The sequence below is a fragment of the Heterodontus francisci genome, chromosome 5, assembly GCF_036365525.1.
Source record: "Heterodontus francisci isolate sHetFra1 chromosome 5, sHetFra1.hap1, whole genome shotgun sequence".
Lineage (NCBI taxonomy): Eukaryota > Metazoa > Chordata > Chondrichthyes > Heterodontiformes > Heterodontidae > Heterodontus > Heterodontus francisci.
This window is the reverse complement of record NC_090375.1, coordinates 42409118-42431945: the sequence shown is the minus strand read 5'-3', so window position 1 is coordinate 42431945 and position 22828 is coordinate 42409118. Positions and strand designations below refer to the sequence as shown.

The window sequence follows — 22828 nt, the reverse complement described above, 5'->3', positions numbered from 1 at the left end:
ACGGTGAATGAATGAATATGGAAATGGAGCGAGCACATAGGATTAGGATAACTGCTCTCATAGGATTAGGACCACTGCTCTTGTGGAGGATAAGCACCAATACAGACTGGATGGACTGAACCTCCTGTTTCTGGATTGTAATTTCTATGCAATGCTATGTAGATACACAATTTGCAGAAAAGAAGTTAATGGGTTGAAAGACCTGGAAGCAGGGTCTAGTCAGGGATTACACTGTATACTCCCTTTTAATTTCAAAAGAGAAGCACGTACTCACCTTTCAGCCACTAAAAATGGTGGCAAATTCTTCTTTGTGATGCCTACTGTGAAGTCAGAGTTGCAAAAGGGAGGAGGGCTTGACCTCGAGCCTCTATGAAATGCATGCGGGCCATTCAGTGATGGTGCTGCATTCGGGTTGGTCATACAGTCATTAGATTCAACTTATTTCTGTTCAAACAAGTTTTCTGTCTGGCTAGAAGGCAGTGCAGAATTTGACACATTTTACAACTGACATTAATGCATTCAACTTCAAAACAGTGTAAAGTGTAATATGTATACATAGTGTAGCAAAAATGAACAATTCTGGGAAAACTTTTCACACATCTCTCCCTCACTGACAGACAATGGTGCCCATTTCTAAAATTGCCAAAATGGTACCGCCTGCAACTTGCTGAATAGAAAAGCAGGAAATTGCCGATATCACAGGTTATTTCAGTAAGCCAAAGGAAAGACATCAATGGAAGGTCAGGAGAATTTGAAAATAGCTAAAAATGGTAGAGAGGGTCATACCAGGAAAAAGGCACGGAAATGGGGAAAATTAGACTAAAAAATACCCCCATAGGTGCAAGCTGTGTGAAAGTCAATCTGTCAGCTCCGAAAAGAGGGGGAAGAAAGCCAACACCACAGAAACAGACCGCTTGTGATGATCTGAAGGGTTTACCCCCAGAACATCATTTCAAGGAAATGCACTTTCCTGCACTGATTAATTAACCCCAGGAAGTGATGATCACATTAGGTAATTGCTGCTGGTTTATTCAGATATTGTTAACCCACATTTGTCTTTTCAGGGCATTGCTGGTATTCCTGGTGTCAAAGGAAATGAGGTAAAATAATTGTGCATCTATCCATAGGTGTTCGTATTCAGAGAGGCAACCAGCAAAAGCTGATGAGAGTCTTTCACTTATTTTTGTTCAATGCAGAATCCTAGCCGTGGTTCAGTTTTGATGGTAAAGGAGGAGAACGTAAAGTATTATTTCCACTGGTTGAGGAGTCTAGAACTAGAGGGCATACTCTAAAAATTAGACCCAGTCATGTCAGGAGTGAAATTAGGGCCAGAATTTTCCAAGCCCTTTGGAAACAGGCTCGGATGCAGTGGGTGGGGGGACATAAAATCAGGACATGATTTCCATATTTTCCCAATGGCGGTCGACACGGCAGGAAGACTTCACACATGGATGTGGTAGCAAAGTAATTAGGGCAATTAATTGGCCAATTGAGAGCAATTTTACTGGGGATTTTAAATGTTGCAAATGGCGCACAGGAACCACAGGGCTTCAGAGCCTTGCCCGTTGAAAGGAGGCAACAAGCAAGCGGGAGCTCAGTGCTGGCTTTCTCCAGCAGCCATCGTGAGAGCCGGTGAGGGTGGAACAGCAAGGGCAGCAGCAACCAAATCCAGGAAGGGGAGATAAGGTGCCAGCACTGCGGGGACGTGCTGCCAGCTTGCCATTGGGGCAATGGCGCTTGAGCACTGGGGAAAAATTGTTGGGGTGGGGGGTCCCGTTTGCATAAAAGGCTTTGCACACTGAGAGAGGCACCTGCCAGGAGCCTCATTTACGCAGGCTTCATGGATCTGTTGAGGAGGAGGAGCAGCAGAAAGGGAGGGAGGCCCAAGCACAGGCACTGGGAGATCAGCAACATCAGGGCTAACAGGAGGGCCTGCCTCGAGGTGGAGACAGAGGGGCACATGAGCCTTCTGGGCACAGGAGAGGCTACCCTCCAGAGAGGGTCTACCGTCTGAAGCTCAACGACCTGAGTGGCAGTGATTCCAAAGACTGCGCCTCTCCAGGAATGCTGTCACTGATCTGTGTAGCATGCTGGAGGATGAGCTGAGCCACATGGGAGGTGGTGGCCACCCAATGTCAATGGCGCTGAAGATTGCCATGACTTTGAACTTGTACACCTCCGGATCATTCCAGGGATCCATTGGAGGGATGTGTGGGATCTCGCAGTCTGCAGCATTACAATGAATCAAGGTGTTGACAATGCCCTAGTTAAGAGGGCTGATGAACAAGTGCGTTCCTGCACTGATCCAGACAATCAAGCTGAGCTGGTTCAGGGCCATCGCTGGATTTCCCCAGGGGCAGGGTGTGATTAACTGAATGTTTGTGGCCATCAAAGCTCCCACAGACCAGCCAGCAGCCTTCATCAACAGGAAGGGCTTCCACTCGCTCAATGTACAACTGGTCTGCAACCACCGGGAACAGATCCATCAGGTGTGTGCACAGTTCTTGCGAAGCAGCCATGACACCTACATACTTCGGCAGTCCCAGGTGCCTCAGCTTTTCTGGTCACCCATACGCCTTCAGGAATGGATACGAGGAGACAAGGGTTACCCCTGAGGACATGGCTACTTATACCTATGAGGAACCCATTCATGGATGCAGAGAGGTACAACACCTGCATGGGGCAACCCAAACAACCATTGAACAGGCCATAGGGTTTCTGAAGATGCGATTCAGATGTCTCGATTGATCCAGTGGAGCCCTTCAGTATGTCCCAGCGAGGATCTTGCATATCGCGGTGGTCTGTTGTGTTCTTCACAATTTGATGCTGCAGAGGAGGGAGGCATTGAAAAATGAGGATATCATGGCTCGCGATGCCTCCTCTGATGATGAGAAGGTGGAGGCTGCTAACTAGGTGATGAAAGATTAGGGATTCCAGGGACCACAGGCAAGGTGCCATGAGACACGTGCAAGGGAGACTCGGGAGGTGCAAATACACAGATGCTTCACATGACCCGTTACTAGCTGTTGGAATCATACCAATAAAGCATTGCCTTTCTGCAGCCTCCTCCATTCCATCACCCAGCGCCCAGGTGCACATCACACTACAGCAAGGTTGGAACATTTACCGCAAGTGGCATGGTCCCTCGCAACCAGCCAGGGAGCCAGGGTATAACTGAATTCTCAAAGGGCAGCAAGAATTCGAAAGAGATGCAGCGAGAAATGCATTAATCCTTTATTAAGTTGCACAAGGTATGCAACGCTTAACATTCTGATAGTCTCCACCCGTGAGCCCCAATTGCAGCTAGGTGCCCTTTTAAATTTCTTACGTGCGCTCCTACATGATGTTTCCCCTGCGCTGTCAGCTGAGTTGGGGGCAGGTTGCTGGCCTTGCTGCCCTGTGACTTGGTATGACCTTGGCGGTTATGCTCTGGCTGCCTGAGGCCTGGTAGGTCCTGCATGCTGAGGGGCTCCTGCATAGGTGCAGGACCCTCCTCTGTTGTCGCGGTTATTTGAGGTGCCGGTGTCACTGGCAGAAGGGCTGAGGAGCTGCTGTTTCCACAAAGAGTACCATGAGAGAAGCCCCGGATACTGAAGGCAGCTCCTCCTCCCTTGCAAGGCACACTTGTACCTTCCTGCAGACCTGAGAAGTACAAGGACCTGGTGGAGACTCCAGACGCTTCTTCCCCTTCTTGCCTTTTCACTGCTGCATAGAACTCATGGATAAAGCGATGCCATACAGGTCTGCACGCATCTTCAGAATCCACTGACTGGTCTTATGGATCTGGCTTTCCACGAGGATCATCAATCTATTGATGGAGGAAGCCGAACGTGCAAATGCCAGAGACATGACAGAACTCAATGCTTAAATGGACTATTCCATTGTTTGCATTTGGGTGCGTTAGCCTCTGGAAGCTCCGCCAGATGTTCCCTTACCTCAAGCTGCAGTATTTGCAATGTTGCCGATGACTCCAGAGACACATCATCAATCTGGGCTCCGGATCGGCCTGGCCACCCACAGACCTGTGTCTGTCTGTGATCTCAGCTGTCACAACCCCCATCAGCTGCTCGATCACGTCTGTGCTGTGCTCACCAGATTGTGTCCCCGAATTTAACCTTGAACAGATACCCACTGCATGATAGTATCTACGCTGGAGGAGGGTGCGGGAGGATGATGTGATGTTGCATCCTCTGAGGCTCCCTCCTCCTCCTCAGAGATGGCCAGCTCTCCCCGGTCTCTCTGGATTTCTGTTCTGCCTGAACTGCATGAGAGAATAGAAAGATTGAAGGTTATGTGCTTCCCATTGTGGCATTCCAACTATCCCTACAGTGGGTGACACATGAGCTCTATGCTATGAGTGTGCCAGACGCACACTTGTGTCCCTGCACGTGGCCACTCACCCTCTTGGGTCGACACATCTGTTTTGCCATCAGCGATGGAACGGCTGCCATGCTGCCCTGCCAGCACTGAGGCCTCCTACTCCATGGAGGTCAGGATGGACATTCACTGGTCTTGGCCCTTTCCTTCAGGTTATGGGCTGTTTTCTCCTGCAAGCATGGAGTCAAGCACAATGCCTATGCTGGTGACAGCCAGCTGTCCACTATAGGGACACACAAATACCTCCTGCATGTGGCCACTCTTGAGGGACCTTGTGGGTATCAGCAATGACAGATGAGCGCCTCTCATCAAGATACAGCCATGCCTCTGATAACATATTCTGCTGCCTGACCACATTGCCATAGACTGGGTGGTCACCCTCTCCACCAAATGCACCCTCTTGCGTTTCCCCAAGAGGAAAGAGGTATGGAGCACTCAATTTGGCTGACTGAATAAGGCCATTGACAAGCTTGTGCCACTAGATCCAGGTTCAGGGTTACCCTATGGCTGCTGACCTGCTCTGCAATCTGCGCTCAGGCTTGCTTTATCAGCTGGGCTGGTCTCCTCCTCCCCTCTCTGGGGAAGAAGACCTCCTGCTTTGCATTTCTAGCCTGGAGGAGAACCTATAGGGAGGCCTTGCTGAACTGTGGGGACACCCAGGGTCTTCCATCTGCCATTCTGGCTGTAGGTGAGGTGGAAGTGACTGTCCTTGACATCAAGGCAGCATTTGACCGAGTAGCCCTAGCAAAACTGGAGTCAATGGGAATCAGGGGGAAAACTCTCCGCTGGTTGGAGTCATACCTAGCACAAAGGTTGTGGTTGTTGGAGGTCAATCATCTCAGCTTCAGGACATCACTGCTGGAGTTCCTCAGGGTAGTGTCCTGGGCCCAACCATCTTCAGCTGCTTCATCAATGACCTCCCTTCAATCATAAGGTCAGAAGTGGGGATGTTCACTGATGATTGTACAATGTTCAGCACCATTCGCGACCCCTCAGATACTGAAACAGTCCGTGGAGAAATGTAGCTAGACCTGGACAATATCCAGGCTTGGGCTGATAAGTGGCAACTAACATTCGCCCCACACAAGTGCCAGGCAATGACTATCTCATAGGGAGAATCTAACCATCTCCCCTTGACATTCAATGGCATTATGATCACTGAATCCCCCAGTATCAACATCCTGATGGTTACTATTGACCAGAAACTGAACTGACTGGAGTAACCATATAAATACCGTGGCTACAAGAGCAGGTCTGAGGCTAGGAATCCTGTGGAGAATAACTCACCTCCTGACACCCCCCCCCCTCCCCCCAAAGCCTGTCCACCATCGACAAGTCACAAGTCAGGAATATGATGGAATACTCTCCACTTACCTGGAAGGGTGCAGCTCCAACACCACTCAAGAAGCTCGACGCCATCCAGGAAAAAGCAGCCTACTAAATTGGCATCCCATCTACAAACATTCATTCCCTTCACCACCGACACACAGTGAGAATAGTGTGTACTATCTACAAGATGCATTAAACCTCTCGGGTTTCCAGGCAGTTCGCATTATATGCATTGCTGGCAGCCTTTTAAATATGCCACAGCGTCACCTAATGCTGCCTCTGCCATCTCTCACCCCACGCTTTCAGTGGTCAGCTCCCGCACTCCCCACTCATAATTGAGCAGCCGCCAGAAGATCGCTTGTAGCCAGCCAATCCCTGCCCAAGTGGAAGCAGCACCTGATTACGGTCCTGACTTCGAGACCTCCGGCCTAGTCGCAAAATTCAGCCCTAGGAAACAGTTCTACACGCAGAGGTTGGAGAAGTTTGGAACGCTCTTCCACAAACAGCAATTGATGCTAGATCAATTGTTAATTTTACATCTGAGATTGATTGATTTTTTTTTAAGGTATTAAGAGATATGGGGCAAAGGCGGGTATATGGAGCTAGGTCACAGATCAGCCAATTTCTCATTGAATGGCGAAACAGACGCACGGGGTAAAATGGCCTTCTCCTGTACTTATGTTCTGAAAGCTCCCCTTCCCCAACCCAGTCTCCTTCCCTTTTCCTGAAGGTGCTGCTGATTCATGCAAGAATCAAACTGTTGCTCCATCTCATCCAGGCCTCCTCTTTGTGCTTGAAACTTGACATTCATGTTGGGCGGATAGTCAGTATTACAGCCAAGCCTCCTGCTAGGCTCAACTGATGTCAACAATGTACTCCTTCCTGCGGCAGTCATTGGTTCATAATCAGGAGATCTGATGTCTTTTTTTTCTTTTCCCTCTCCCTACCATTGAGTGCTACGACCAATTGATGCACCTCTGCAGATGCATCTACTGGGATCAGTGAACCCAACAAAGAATCGGAATCAAATTAGAAACATCCCTGGAGTGTATGGGGCCATTTTGCATGGTCCCACTAGTGACATGGCGAATTACTGGCTGGGAACAATGGTTGTGAAATGCGTAGTGTGTCAAATTCACAGCAAGTCACAAGTGGGGAAATACATAGCCTTCTGTTTTGAGCTGCACTCTTGGCCACACAAGCCTTGAAAAAGCTCCAAATTTGAAGTAAGTGGGCTTCTTGCAACGTGGTGCAGCTTTTTCACTTCTTCATTGGCAGTGCTGCTCATCCATTATTCACAGGTTAAAGCCAATCAGCAAATCTAGGCCTTTATGAATTGTTCAAATGACCTCATCCTGGAAAATTGGGCAATGTCACCTGTTCATTATGACAGAAGAAGTAACTTGGGCCAGACAGCTAGCCATTCACAGCCTTAATTTCACAAAATAGCCACTTAATTCCCAGTTGTATATGGAATTCACCAACTGAACCATTAAAGAGTTGTACTAGACTTAAGTACTTAAGTATTTTTGGTGTTGGTATCCTTTCCCGCACCAAGTCCTGCCCATCTGTTACTTAAGTCCTGGCTGATCTACACTGGCTCCTGGTCCCCAATACCTCAAATTTAAAATTTACATCCTTATGTCCTTCTATAGCCTTGCCTCTCCCTATCTCTGTAACCTCTACCACCTTACAAGCTCACAACTCTCCATTCCTTCTACTCAGACATCATCTGCATCTCTTCCTCCTCCACCATTGGTGATCATGCCTCTTGCCATCTAGGCCCTTGCTCTGGGATTCCCTCTGAAACTCCTCTGGCTTTGTACTTCTTTTAATACCCTCCATAAACACCCAACTTGGACCAAGCTTTGACCTGTCAGTATCACCTTCTTTAGCTCAACAGCCTTTTTTTAAATATTATACCTCAGTGAAGTGCTTTGGGCTATCTTTCTAGAATAAGCACACTAAAGTGCAAGTTATTGTTATTATGAAGGAAAGAAAAGGATTGAATTTATATAGTGCTTTTCATAATCTCAGTACCTCCCAAAATGCTTCCAGGCAAGGTAGTATCTTTGAAATGTAGTCATTGTTGCAATGTTAGAATTGATTTATTCATCATCTATCATAGCAAACACTTTGGATTAAATTAATGTGCTGATTGAGTACCATGGTAATAACTTGCATAAAACTAAGATGTAAATAAGAAATGATGGTTGATAATCCTGAGGATGACATCTACAAATATACCAATGCTTATTCACCTGCAACTGCCAGTTATCTGCAATGACACTGAATCACGGCCCGATAGACTCAGGAACTGCCTGATTGAATCTCTTTAATTTTACTTTTCAAAGGGAATACCAGGTATGAATGGTGCATCTGGAGAAAAGGGGGAACCGGTAAGTCACGAAATAAATTCAAGTCTCTCATGAAGTGAGCATTTGTCAACATGGCTCATGACTCTTACTCCACCTTGTGGCTGTGGACACTCACTGCATTATGAAATTCTCCAGCCAAACTTCTGCTCAAACTGAAATTTTGAATCAAGCAATTACAGGAGAATTTTTGTCTACTATTGACTGTTTGGGAAGGAATTAATTCTCACTGATTGTATATCCTTAAAGATTGATTCCCACCTAGCATTCAATTTTTTGTGCTTATAATAATTTCTGGGATTAAGGTGTTTATTTGGAGGTGATGCAGCAGGAATTGCTACACATTTCCATTTTTTCCAATTAAGGAGCAGCTTCTGTGCATATTTGTATGTAAATATATTTGTCAATCTCCCATGAGATTGGGAATCATGTGGAGTCTTTAAAAAAAAATCAACTTTGCTGCCTAGGCAGTAACCTGAGCTGAAATTCGATGGATTCTGTATTGGGAGGGTGATCTGTTCTGCTAGATTACTGTCCCATGCAATAGGAAGTGGATGTTACCCCCACTATTTTGTTGAAGTGTAAGCATTGCTCACATTTGGAGATATTTCATATTTTGAAGAAAATTATGTATTTGTCTTTTAAAGGGCATTCCTGGTGTTCAAGGCAAGAAAGGAGAGGTATGAACTAAATTAATGTTTTATATATTGAGTCTTTTTAAACATGGGTTTATTACTCTTGCTCCACTTAATGAAGGCAAATAGATTTAGGGATTTCATTTTAAAATTGATTCTAATTATTTCAAGATCAGTGGAGATGGTACTTTATTAAGGATGAGGTACAAGGTCAGCTGTGATAAAACCTGTCCCCTTCCCCCAATTTTCTTCTTCCTTCTGACGAAGAGAAGGCAAGAAAGAATGATGAGGTGTTGCCAAGGTTGAGTTTGGAAAGCTTGTAGACAGTAGAAAGAAGCTGACACTGAGCAGCTAGGAGTTCCATCGATTTGAGTTGCCCAATGCATGAGTTAGATGAGGTGCTGTGCTAAATCTTGATTTTAACATAACGGGAATAGAGGGCAAATGTTCAACTTTGGAGAAATCACAAGAAGAAAGTACGAATTGGAATGAGCATAATAGCATCAATAAAACAGAGACAAGAACAGTTGCAATGGAAAGGGATAGAAGTTTGGAGGCTAGAGATGAGACAAAGGATCACTTTGCAAAGAATGCTTTTTCCTGGAAATGAAAAGAAACATACTACAAATGATGATAACCTGAAGTAAAAATGCAATATGCTTGAAATGCACAACAGGTCACTTCACATCTGTGAGTAGAAAAGATGATTAACATATTGGGTGTAGATCATTCATCACAAGAGAAACTGGAATATAAGTATTAATGGAACTGAACAAAGTAAAAAGGGAGGAGAGGAACAGAGATAATGTGCTGAATAGCCAAACGGGTTTTTATAAAAAAAACTTTATAAAGAAATGAAAAACACTGGATTATATGAAGATTATCCGAGTGAATGTTTCCTCGAATCATGCCCAGAAGTGCAAAACATATTTTTTAGAAGAGCTTGTTCAGTTATCGGAACAGTATCCAAGTCTTGAACTTTATACGGAGCTACAAATTAAGTGCAAATGTGGGTCTATAAAATGAAGTCAGAATATCTGACCTACATTGTCAATCGGTAAGGCATTGATACAAATCAATCCAGATTGAAATTTGAGATCTGCCAGCCCTATTGCCAAAGATACAATTGGCTGAATGAAAATTGCACAATTTACAAATGCATTTTTACCTTGTTTTGTTGCATTAAAGTAGAATGTACACATCGGCCAGAGTCAAGCCTTTTGATTTTACCTTCATAGTCTGGAGCTCCTGGTGAATCCGGTCTGGTTGGACCACAAGGGCCTCGTGGGCAGCCTGGTTTTCAGGGGCCTTCAGGTCCAGTTGGTGCTCGAGGGTTGGAAGGAGTACAAGGGGTTCCTGGGCTTCCTGGATCACCCGGTAAAGATGTAAGTATCTGAAGGAAGACTTGCTCTGTATATTATGGGATAGATATTGCAATCCTGATGTAAAGCTGCTGAGCCCACTGCTCCTCAAATGCAGCCTGTACGTTCTCTGCACTGAGCAGAGCTAACCCTGTCCCATATTGCAAGGCCAGCTCATTTAAGAAAGTGCAAGAATAAGACCGAGCATCACTGTCTCAAGGCCAATTAGCGATGTGCAATAAATGCTAACCTTGCCAGCAATGCATACATCCTAAGAATAAAATGATCTTTAAAAAAGTAACACACCGAGACAAGAAAATGATACCATAAACTGCAAAATCATGCACTTCAATTACAAAGATTTTGATGGTTTTATCAATAGGATCTCAACCCAGAGATGTCATGCTGTTTACATCCCAGGTTGTGTTAATATCTAATACATATGATTGTGTTTTTTTATTCATTCATGGCGTGTGGACATCACTGGCTATGCCAGCATTTATTGCCCATCCCTAATTGCCCTTGAGAAGATGGTGGTGAGCTGCCTTCTTGAACCACTGCAGTCCCGTTTGATGTAAGTACACCCCACAGTGCTGTTAGGTAGGGAGTTCCAGGATTTTGACCCAGCAATGATGAAGGAATACAAACTAATTTCCAAGTCAGTATGGTGTATGACTTGAAGGGAAACTTGTAGGTGGTGGTGTGCCCTTGCATTTTCTGCCCTTCTGGGTGGTAGAAATCACAGTTTTGGAAGATGCTGTCAAAGGAGCTTTGGTGAGTTGCTGCAGTGCATCTTGTAGATGGTACACACTGCTGTCATGGTGCACCAGTAGTAGAGCGAGTGAATGTGTACTCAGGTCTGTTTTTAAAGTGCTCTTTTGTTTCTGCAACATTCTACAGATAAGACACTAGTTTGGCCACAGCTGGAGTATTGCCTCCAGTTCTGGGCGCTGCACTTTCGGAAAGATGTGAGGGTATTGGGAAGAGTACAGAAAAGATTCATGAGAATGGTTTCAGGGAGGAGGAATTTCAGTTATGAAGATATATTGGAGAAGCTAGGACTGTTTTCCTTGGAGAAGAGAAGGCTGAGTGGTGATCTGGTAGAGGAATTCAAAGTCATGAGGGGCTGGACAGAGTAGATGGGGAGAAACTGTTCCCACTCATGAAAGGATCGAGAACCAGAGGGCACAGATTTAAAGTACTTGGTAAGAGAAGCAAAAGTGACATGAGGAAAAAAAATTTCATGCAGCGAGTGGTTAAGGTCTGGAATGCACTGCCTGAGAGTGTGGTGGAGGCAGGTTCAATTGAAGCATTCAAAAAGGAATTAGACAGTTATATAAAAAGGAAGAATATGCAGGGTTATGGGGAGAAGGTAGGGGAATGGAACAAGGTGAATTGCTGTTTTGGAGAGCTGGTGTGGACACGATGTGCCAAATGGCCTCCTTCTGCGCTGTAATAGTTCTGTGATTCTGTGAGGATAAAAGGCAAAGGGTGCTAATAGTTGTGGTAAAAGACAAAGCATTAGTCCAGAGAGAGTGTTATTGGCAGAATAATGAACAACTCTGTCCAAAAGCAAAAACATGAAAAACAGGTTTAAGGCAGGCACGTGGTTAAAAACAATAAAACAAATAAATAATATTTTTGAAAAATAAATTAAAGTAGCAGTCATACTCAAAAATTGTTGACCTCAATGTTGAATCCAGAAGGCTATAGAGTGCTTCATTGAAATATGAGGTGCTGTTCCTCAAGCTTACTTTGAGTTTCATTGGAACACTGTCGCAGACCAAGGACAGAAATGTGAACGCGACCAGGGTGGTGAATTAAAATGAGAGGCAACCAGAAACTCAGGGTCATGCTTGCGAACTGAGTGGAGGTGTTCTGCAAAGTGGTCATCCAATCTGTGTTTGGTCTCCCCATCTACTCTGTTCAGACCCCTCATGACTTTGAATACCTCTATCAAATCACCACTCAGCCTTCTCGTCTCCAAGGAAAACAGTCCCAACTTCTCCAATATATCAAGTTCCTCATCCCTGAAACCATTCTCATGAATTTTTTCTGTACTCTCCCCAATGCCCTCACATCTTTCCTGAAGTGCGGCACCCAGAACTGGACGCAATACTCCAGCTGTGGCCGAACTAGTGTCTTAGAGGAGACTGCATTGTGAGCAGCGAATACAGTATACTAAATTGAAAGAAGTACAAGTAAATTGTTGGAAGGAATGTTTGGGGCCTTGGATAGTGAGGAGAGAGGATGTAAAATGGTAGGTATTACGCCTCCTGCAATTGCATGGGAAGATGCTGTGGGAAGGGGCTGAGGTGTTGGGGATGATGGAGGAGTGGACCAGTGTGTCGTGGAGGGAACGGTTCCTTTGGAATGCTGACAGGGGAGAGGAGGGGAAGATGCTTTCAGTAGTGGCATCTGGCTGGATGTGGTGGAAATGGAGCAGGATGCTCCTTTGGATATTGAGGCTGGTGGGGTGGAAAGTGAGGACAAGGGGAACCCTATTGCGGTTCTGGGAGGCAGGGGAAGGGGTATGGACAGAAGTGTGGGAAATGGGTTGGACACAGTTGAAGACCCTGTGAACCACAGTGGTGGGGGGGTGGGGAATCATCAATTGAGGAAAAAGGAAGACAAGTCAGAAAATCTATTGTGGAAGATAGCTTCGTCAGAATAGATACGTCGGCGACGGAAAAACGGAGAATGGAATAGAGTCCCTACAGGAGACAGGGTGTGAGGAAGTGTAGTTGAGGTAGCTGTGGGAGTCAGTTGGCTGATAATGAATGTTAGTAGACAGCCTATCCCCAGAGATCGAGACAGAGAAGTCGGGGAAGGGAAGGGAAGTGTCAGAGATGGACCATGCGCAGGTGAGAGAAGGGTAGAAATTGGTCACACAGTTGATGAAGTTTTCCAGTTCAGGGCGAGAGCAGGAAACGGCACCGAAATAATCATCAGTGGACCGGAAAAGGAGTTGGGGGCGGGAGCCTGAGTAGGACTGGAACAAAGAATGTTTGACATACCCCACAAAAAGAGTGTCATAACGAGGACCCATGTGGGCACCCATAGCATTACCTTTAATTTGGAGGAAGTGAGTGGCATTGAAGGAGAAGTTGTTTAATCTGAGAATGGAGAGTGGTGCTGTATGGGGGCTGGTTGGGCCTCTGATCAAGGAAGAAGCGGAGAGCCCTCAGACCGTCCTGGTGAGGAACGGAGGTGTAGAGTGATTGGACGTCCATAGTGAAGAGGAGGCAGTTAAGGCCAGGAAACTGGAAATTATTGAAATGGCGTGGGGCGTTAGAGTCAGGAATGTAGGTGGGAAGAGACTGGACAAGGGGAGAAAAATAGAGTCAAGATAAGAATAATTATGTTCAGTAGGGCAAGAACAGGCTGAAAAAATGGGTCTACTAGAACAGTTCTGTTCGTTGATTTTGCGAAGCAGGTAGAAACTGGCTGTCCAGAGTTGCCAGACTATGAGATTGGAAGCTATAGAGGGAAAATCTCCAGAGGGTATGAGGTCAATAACAGTCCTGAAGACAGTGGCTTGGTGTTCGGTGGTGGGGTTATGGTCCAGGGGGAGGTAGAAAGAAGTGTCTGAGAGCTGGCGCTCAACCTTTGCAGGTGGAGGCTGGTACGCCAGACAACAACAGCACCACCCTTGTCTGCAGGTTTGATCACAATGTCAGGGTTAGACATGAGAGAACGAGTACAGCAAGTTCAAATGGAGACAAGTTGGAGTGAGTGAGGGGAACAGAGAAATTAAAATGTTCAATGTCACGCCAACCGTTCTCAATGAAACGATCAAGGGCGGGTAAGAGGCCAGACGGAGGGGTCCAGGTGGAGGGAGAATAGTAGAGATGGGTGAAAGGGTCCGCTGGTTGGGGGGAAGACTCCTGGCCAAAGAAGTGAGCACGGAGGCGAAGGCGACAGAAGAAGAGCTCAACGTCATGCAGAGCATGAAATTCATTGAGGTGGGGGTGTAAAGGGTTAAAACTGAGTACTTTGCTAAGGACAGATCATTCAGCATCAGAGAGGGGAAAGCCAGAAGGTATTGTGAATATGTGGTAAGGGGTGAGATAAGGATGGTGTCAGAGGGAAGTGACGAGGAAAAAAGATCTGGAGGGGCGTTGGTCCCCCTCAGCTGCTGGAGCTTGAGTTCTTTAATACCTGAAAGGAAGAGGAAAAGTTTTTTGTTAAAGCGCGGATAAGACAAAGGATGAAATGAAACTGCGGAGCAGGACAGTCTTGAGAAATGGTGAGTCGGTGCTGCTTGAGAAAGAGGTCAAGTGTGTACATGTGGTGATGCATGGCACTGAGTGTGGATCTCAGGATGCGGCGAGAACAGCAGTTCGAGGAACGTTGTATTTCTCAAAGACACCTGTAATCCTGGGTGGATTCAAAACATGAAGGATGGAACTTCAGTTGGAATCCACATGGAATAAGTCAGAGCCGGAGATAGTCACTGAGGAAGGAGATGTGGCTATGAAAATGAGTTTTAGTAGACACCTTATCAAACACCAGGAGGGAAATGGAAAGCAATGAAAGTGAACAAGATAAAAGAGACAAACAGAAATCCCGTCGGCGAGAAGAGCAGAACTTCTTCAAGGTAGGCATTCCTGGAAGAGAAGTGGCAGTGAATTAAACACTAAAATAAAAGCAAAATACAGCGGATGCTGGAAATCTGACATAAAAACGGAAAGTGCTGGAAATACTCAGCAGCTCTGGCTGCATCTGTGAAGGGAGTAGCAGAGTTAACATTGTTTGCATGTAACCTTTGTGTTTTTGGTGAATATTTTAAGTTTCCTTTCTGGTCTCCACCATCTATCACTCAAACATCAGGCATTACAAAAAGCTGGAGGCAGATTAAGTCTAAAAGCAAGTTTCTGTCTTCTGACCTGGACAATAAACACTTCTGCCCAGCCAATATTTTATGCCTGCGTGCTGAAGAGAAAAATCTATTTTCTGAATTTATTGCCAATTGTTCTGAGTTATAGGCAGTTTTGTGTTGTGGATTTACTGCTGCAAGGAATTAGATTATGATTGTCCAATATAACATCCTTACATATATCCCATCATGGAGGAGACAGGGGCATAGTGGTAATATCATGAACTAGTAATCCAGAGGCCAATTCTAATGTCTAGGGGACAAGGGTTCAAGTCCTACTATAGTAGCTGGTGGAATTTAAATTCAGTTGACTAATAAAAGTCTGAAATTGAAAGTTAGTTTCAGTAATGATACCATGAAGCTACCATCAATTGTATTACAAACCCATCTGGTTCATCACTGTGCTTTAGGGAAGGAAATCTGCTGTCCTTACCTGGTCTGGCCTACATGTGACTCCAGACCCACAGCAATGTAGTTGACGCTTAACTGCCCTCTGAAATGGTTTAGCAAACCACTCCGTTATCAAGGGCAACTAGGGATGGGCAACAAATGCTGGCCTTGCCAGTGATGCCCACATCCCATGAAAGAATAAAAAAAAAGTCTGGACTGGATTCCAAGCCAGGCCTCAGGCGATTGTGTTAACACACTGTATGCTCTGGATAAAGCTATCATTAAATATTTTATTTCTCGTAGCTGTCATGCATTAGAACTCATCTGGGCTTACAGGATAGTAACTTCTCAATGTAATCCAATTGTTCTGCCGACAGAGTCCTTTTAAAATTCACCCCAATTGTTCAGTGCTGTAACTTTAAGGGCTGCCAGCTACTCAATGTTTTTGTTTGATCTTTCATATGTGCTTTTGCTGCTAAACTAAATTTTCTTCTCCAGGGAAAAGAGGCAAGCGAGCATCGAATCAGGGAGGTGTGCATGAGCATGATTCAAGGTGAGGGAGTACTGTCATCAGCTTGTACTTTGATATTTTTCATTTTCAAGGGGCCTATGATCTGTCACTCCACCTGTGTGGTGCTCCCTCTATCTATCCCTATGGCCTTGAAGTTCTGCTGAGAAAATATTATGCTTGACAAATCTGTACAAAATTCATTCCCTGCTATTTTAATAGAAACATGTTAAAGTAACAGAAGAACTGACAGAAGAACTTCATAGGAATTCATTAAGTGTGTGTATGCTATATTGGCACAATGTAATTTCAAGGCCCTTCTCTCGGTGTCTTTATTCTGTCTTTTCCAATTTCTCGGTGAGATTGGAACGGATGAGAGAATAAAATTGGATGGCATATTCTTGCTAGATATTTGGGGGAGACAGTGGTGAGTGGGAGTGGAATTAGTAATCCAGAGGCCCAGGCTAATTCCCTGGGGACATGGGTTCAAATCCCACCATGGCACCTGGTGGAATTTATATTCAATGTATTAGTAAAACAAAAATCTGGAATTGAGAGCTAGTCTCTATAATGGTGCCATCATTGCTATCATTGTTTGTTGTAAAAACCCATCTGGCTCACTAATGTTCTTCAGGGAAGGAAATCTGCTGTTCTTACCTGGTCTGACCTACATGTGACTCCAGCAGAGCCACAGCAATGTGGCTGACTCTTAACTGTCCTCTGAAATGGCCCAGCAAGCCACTCAGTTGTCAAGGGCAATTAGGGATGGACAATAAATGCTGGCCTTGCCAGTGATGCCCACATCCCATGAAAGAATTAAAAATGATTCTCCTGGTGGCCTTCAGTATTTGCCATAATTTTACATCAACGACATCGAACACCAGGGATTTGTATCTGCAGTAGAGAAACTAGGAACACTATGACAGTACTTCCATTACTGCTCTAGCAATCTAAAGGCTTGGGCTAATTAACTAGAGATGTAAGTTCAAATCTCACCACAGCAGTTCGGGAATTTAAATTCAATTAATTGAATAAATCTGAAATAAAAAGCTAGAAACAGTGATGGTGATCATGTAACTACTGGATTGTTATAAAAACACATCTGGTTCACTATTATCTTTTAGGGACATGGGGAGGAGAGGGAGGGAGCATTGTAGCCCTTCCTGATGCTGCCTTCGTATGTTCTTTAGGGAAGGAAATCTGCCATTCTTATCTTTTCTGGCCGACATGTGACTCCAGATCCACAGCAATGCGGTGACTCTTAACTGCCCTCAGAAATGGCCCAGCAAGCCACTCACCTCAACGACTATTAGGGATGGGCAATAAATGCTGGCTTTGCCAGTGAAACCCACATCATAGAGTCATAGAGTCGTACAGCATAGAAACAGGCCCTTCGGCCCACCGCGTCCAGGCCGACCATAATGCCTATCTATACTAATCCCACCTGCCTGCATTAATTCCATATCCCTCTGTGCCTTGCTCATTCAAGTACCTGTTCAGATGCCTCTTAAATGTCGCTACTGTTCCTGCCTCCACCACCTCCTCTGGCAGCTCATTCCAGATACCCACTATTCTTTGTGTGAAAAATTTACCCCTTTGATCCCCTTTAAACCTCCTCCCTCTCACCTTAAATCTATGCCCTCTAGTTTTAGTCACCCCGACCATGGGAAACAGACTCTGACTATCTACCCTATCTATGCCTCTCATAATTTTATATACCTCTATCATGTCCCCTCTCAGCCTCCTTCACTCCAGGGAAAACAGACCCAGCCTATCCAATCTCTCTTTATAACTCTAGCCCTCCAAACCAGGCAACATCCTTGTGAATCTATTCTGCACCCTCTCTAGCTTAATCACATCTTTCCTGCAGTGCGGCAACCAGAACTGCACACAGTACTCCAAATGCGGCCTGACCAACGTTATGTACAACTGTAACATGACGACCGAACTCTTGTACTCAATACCTCGGCCGATGAAGGCAAGCATGCCATTCACCTTCTTCACCACCCTGTCTACTGTGTTGCCACTTTCAGGGAAATATGTACTTGCACCCCAAGGTCTCTCTGTTCAAGAACACTCCCCAGGGCCCCGCCATTCACTGTAGATGCCCTGCCCTGGTTTAACTTTCCAAAATGCATCACTTCATGTCTGTGTTAAATTCCATTTGCCACTCCCTTGCCCACTTTCCCAGTTGATCTATATCCAAAAATAAAGAACAAAGAACAAAGAACAATGAACAAAGAACAGTACAGCACAGGAACAGGCCATTTGGCCCTCCAAGCCTGCACCGATCTTGATGCCTGTCTAAATTAAAACCTTCTGCACTTCTGGGGACCGTATCCCTCTATTCCCATCCTATTCATGTATTTGTCAAGATGCCTCTTAAACGTAGCTATCGTACCTGCTTCCAGGACCTCCTCTGGCAGCAAGTTCCAGGCACTCACCACCCTCTGTGTAAAGAACTTGCCTCGCACATCCCCTCTAAACTTTGCCCCTCGCACCTTAAACCTATGTCCCCTAGTAACTGACTCTTCCACCCTGGGAAAAAGTTTCTGACTATCTACTCTGTCCATGCCACTCATAACTTTGTAAACCTCTATCATGTCGCCCCTCCACCTTCATCGTTCAAGTGAAAACAATCCGAGTTTATCCAACCTCTCCTCATAGCTAATGCCCTCCAGATCAGGCAACATCCTGGTAAACCTCTTCTGTACCCTCTCCAAAGCCTCCACGTCCTTCTGGTAGTGTGGCGACCAGAATTGCATGCAGTATTCTAAGTGTGGCCTAACTAAGGTTCTGTACAGCTGCAGCATGACTTGCCAATTTTTATACTCTATGCCCTGACCGATGAAGGCAAGCATGCCGTATACCTTCTTGACTACCTTATCCACCTGCGTTTCCACTTTCAGTAACCTGTTGACCTGTACGCCCAGATCTCTCTGCATGTCAATACTCCTAAGGGTTCTGCCATTTACTGTGCATAATGCAAAATGCATTACCTCACGTTTGTCCGTATTAAACTCCATCTGCCATTTCTCCGCCCAAGTCTCCAACCGATCTATATCCTGCTGTATCCTCTGACAATCCTCATCACTATCCGCAACTCCACCAACCTTTGTGTCATCTGCAAACTTACTAATCAGACCAGCTACATTTTCCTCCAAATCATTTATATATACTACAAACAGCAAAGGTCCCAGCACTGATCCCTGTGGAACACCACTAGTCACAGCTCTCCATTCAGAAAAGCACCCTTCCACTGCTACCCTCTGTCTTCTATGACCGAGCCAGTTCTGTATCCATCTTGCCAGCTCACCTCTGATCCCATATGACTTCACCTTTTGTACCAGTCTGCCATGCTTGTCAAAGGCTTTACTGAAGTCCATATAGACAACATCCACCGCCCTTCCCTCATCAATCATCTTCGTCACTTCCTCAAAAAACTCAATCAAGTTAGTGAGACACGAACTCTCCTTCACAAAACCATGCTGCCTTTTGTTAATAAGTTCATTTGTTTCCAAATGGGAGTAAATCCTGTCCCAAAGAATCCTCTCTAATAATTTCCCTGCCACTGACGTAAGGCTCACCTGCCTATAATTTCCTGGATTATCCTTGCTACCCTTTTAAAACAAAGGAACAACATTGGCTATTCTTCAGTCCTCTGGGACCTCACCTGTAGCCAATGAGGGTACAAAGATTTCTGTCAAGGCCCCAGCAATTTCTTCCCTTGCCTCCCTCAGTATTATGGGGTAGATCCCATCAGGCCCCGGGGACTTATCTACCTTAATGCTTTGCAAGATGCCCAACACCTCCTCCTTTTTGATAACGACATGACCCAGACTATCTACACTCCCTTCCCTGGACTCATCATCCACCAAGTCATTCTCTTTGGTGAATACTGATGCAAAGTACGCATTTAGTACCTTGCCTATTTCCTCTGGCTCCACACATAGATTCCCTCCTCTGTCCTTGAGCGGGCCAACTCTTTCCCTGGTTATCCTCTTGCTTTTTATATACATATAAAAAGCCTTGGGATTCTCCTTAATCCCGTTTGCCAATTATTTGTCATATCCTGTTGTAATCTTAGACAACCTTCTTCACTGTCCACAGTACCACCAATTTTGGTGTCATCTGCAAACTTCCTAATCATGCCCTTTACATTCACATCCAAGTCATTAATATATATGTCAAACAACAGAGGGCCCAGGACCAATCCCTGCGGCACACTGGTCATCGGCCTCCAATCTGAAAAACAACCCTCCACTACCACCCTCTGCCTCCTATCACCAAGCCAATTTTGTATCCAATTTGCTGGCTCACCCTGGATCCCATGTGTTCGAACCTTCTGGATCAGCCTACCATGTGGGACCTTGTCAAAGGCCTTGCTGAAGTCCATGTAGACAACGTCCATCGCCGTGCCCTCATCAATCCTCTTGGTCACCTCCTAGAAAACTCAATCAAGTTCGTCAGACATGATTTCCCATGCACAAAGCCATGCTGACTATCCCTAATCAGACCATGCCTTTCCAGATGCATATAAATCCTGTCTCTCAGAATCCCTTCCAATAACTTTCCCACCACTGATGTAAGGCTCACCGGCCTGTAGTTCCCTGGCTTATCCCTGCTACCCTTCTTAAATAAAGGCACAACATTAGTTATCCTCCAGTCTTCCGGTACCTCACCCATGGCTAACGATGATTTCCCCAGCAATCTCCTCCCTTGCTTCCCATAGCATCCTAGGATACACCTGGTCAGGCCCTGGAGATTTATCCACCTTAAAGCGCTTCAAAACCTCCAACGCCTCCTCCTTTGTAATGTTGATATGCTCCAGGATATCGGTTTTCCCTCCCTTGAAGCTTCATGACCTTATCCACGGTAAATACAGACGAGAAATATTCATTTAAGACCTCGCCCATTTCCCGTGGCTCCACACATAGATTGCCACACTGATCCTTAAGGGGACCTACTCTCTCCCTAACTACCCTTTTACTCTTAATATACTTATATAATCTTACAGAATCTTTTAGGATTCTCCTTTATCTTATCTGCCAGGGAAATCTCAAGGACCCTTTTCACCCTCCTAATTTCCTTCTTAAGTGTAGTCCTACATCCCCTATACTCCTCGAGGGACTCGCTTGATCCCAGCTGCCTAAACCTGACATATGGCTCCTTCTTTGTCCTGACCAGACCCTCAATATCCCTCGTCAACCAAGGTTCCCTGAACTTGCCAGCCTGGCCCTTCCATCTAACAGGAGCATGCCGGCCCTGAACTCTTCCTATCTCACTTTTAAAAGCCTCCCACTTGCCAGATGTCCCTTTACCTGTAAACAGCCTCTCCCGTTCAACTTTTGAGAGTTCCTGTCTGATGCCATCGAAATTAGCCTTCCCCCAATTTAGGACTTCAACCTGAGGAACAGTCCTATCCTTTTCCATAACTATCTTGAAGCTAATAGAGTTATGGTCACTGGTCCCAAAGTACTCCCCCACTGACACATCAACCATCTACCCATCCTCATTTCCTAAGAGGATGTCGAGTGTAGCCCCTTTTCTAGTAGGGCCATCCACATACTACTTCAGAAAACTATCCTGGACACACTTAAAAAATTCTTCCCCATCTGATCCCTTAGCACTAAGGCAGTCCCAGTCAATATTAGGGTTAAAATTCCCTACTATTACAACCCTATAATTCCTACACCTATCTGTGATTTCCCTACATATAGGCTCCTCCACTTCCCTCTGACTATTCGGGGGCCTATAGTATAATCCCATCAAAGTGATCACCCCTTTCATATTTCTAAGTTCTACCCATAGGGCCTCGCTGGACATTCCCCCCAGGATATCCTCTCTACATACTGCCGTGATGTCCTCCCTAATCAATAGTGCAACTCCCCTCCTCTCTTACCTCCACCTCTGTCACGCCGGAAGGATCGGTACCCTGGAACATTGATCTGCCCATCCCTCAACCACGTTTCCGTAATAGCTATAATATCACAATCCCATGTACTGATCCATGCTCTGAGTTCATCTGCCTTACCTGTAAGGCTTCTTGCATTAAAGTAAATGCAGTTTAGCCTACCAGACCTTCCACGCCCCCTGTCCTGCCCCTGCACGGCCTGCCTACTGGACTTGCTTGCTTTAACCTCTACATTTGCTTCAACTATCTCATCAGAGAGACTACCACTTTGGGTCCCACCACCCTGCAAGACTAGTTTAAACCCTCCCGAGTACTGCTAGCAAACCTCCCCACAAGGATATTGTCCCCCTCCAGTTTAGATGCAACCAGTCTTTCTTGTACAGGTCACCTCTGCACCAGAAGAGATCCCAATGATCCAAGTAGCTGAAGCCCTCCCGCCTACACCAGCTCTTCAGCCACAGATTCATTTGCCTAATCCTCCTATTCCTACCCTCACTAGCACTGTGAATTAAATTTAAAAATTCATGTTCTAAGCATCCTCAGAGTAAAGAAGTCATTTTCCAGCATCTCCTTTTCAATCCTTTTTGTAATATTTATCTAAATGTGTGTCTCAGTCTAATGTAATTGATCTTTAGCCAGGTAAATGGTATAATTGATATGCTGGGAACATAGGAACAGGAGTAGATTATTCAGCCAGTCAAACTTGTTCCACTATCCAATGAGATTATAACTGAGTGTCCTTGAGCTGGAAAGGGAAAAATCAGTAAAGATTCCTGCTCCTGATCATCTGAGTCACCATTACTCTGAAAAGCTTAGGTGTGGAGGTCTCACGAGGGGAGCATCAGGAAGAGCCACAATGTTCCCTCTCCTCTCCTCCCCATGTTGAATAGCCTAATGTGCAGGCTCACCAATGAAGAATGGTAACTTGGGTGAAGCATCAGAAGTCTGCTGGTACTTTAGAGCTGTCGTCTACCATGAAGAGGTGAATGGGAGGAGGGGCAGAAAAATGACACAAACTATTCTGAGTAGGAGTTGATCTGAACTCTAATCATCCTCAGAG

At 45.4% G+C, this 22828-nt stretch overlaps 1 protein-coding gene across 1 annotated transcript in view; it reads left to right on the top strand.

The window, feature by feature from the left end:
* Positions 1 to 22828, top strand: part of LOC137369533 (collagen alpha-3(IX) chain-like) — a 181356-nt gene that overhangs the window by 152463 nt on the left and 6065 nt on the right. Inside the window, exons 31-35 of the mRNA XM_068030800.1 lie at positions 1065 to 1100; positions 8061 to 8105; positions 8729 to 8761; positions 9955 to 10101; positions 15845 to 15899. Of these exons, the coding sequence (XP_067886901.1) occupies positions 1065 to 1100; positions 8061 to 8105; positions 8729 to 8761; positions 9955 to 10101; positions 15845 to 15899 (316 nt within the window). The remainder of the gene's footprint in view (positions 1 to 1064; positions 1101 to 8060; positions 8106 to 8728; positions 8762 to 9954; positions 10102 to 15844; positions 15900 to 22828) is intronic.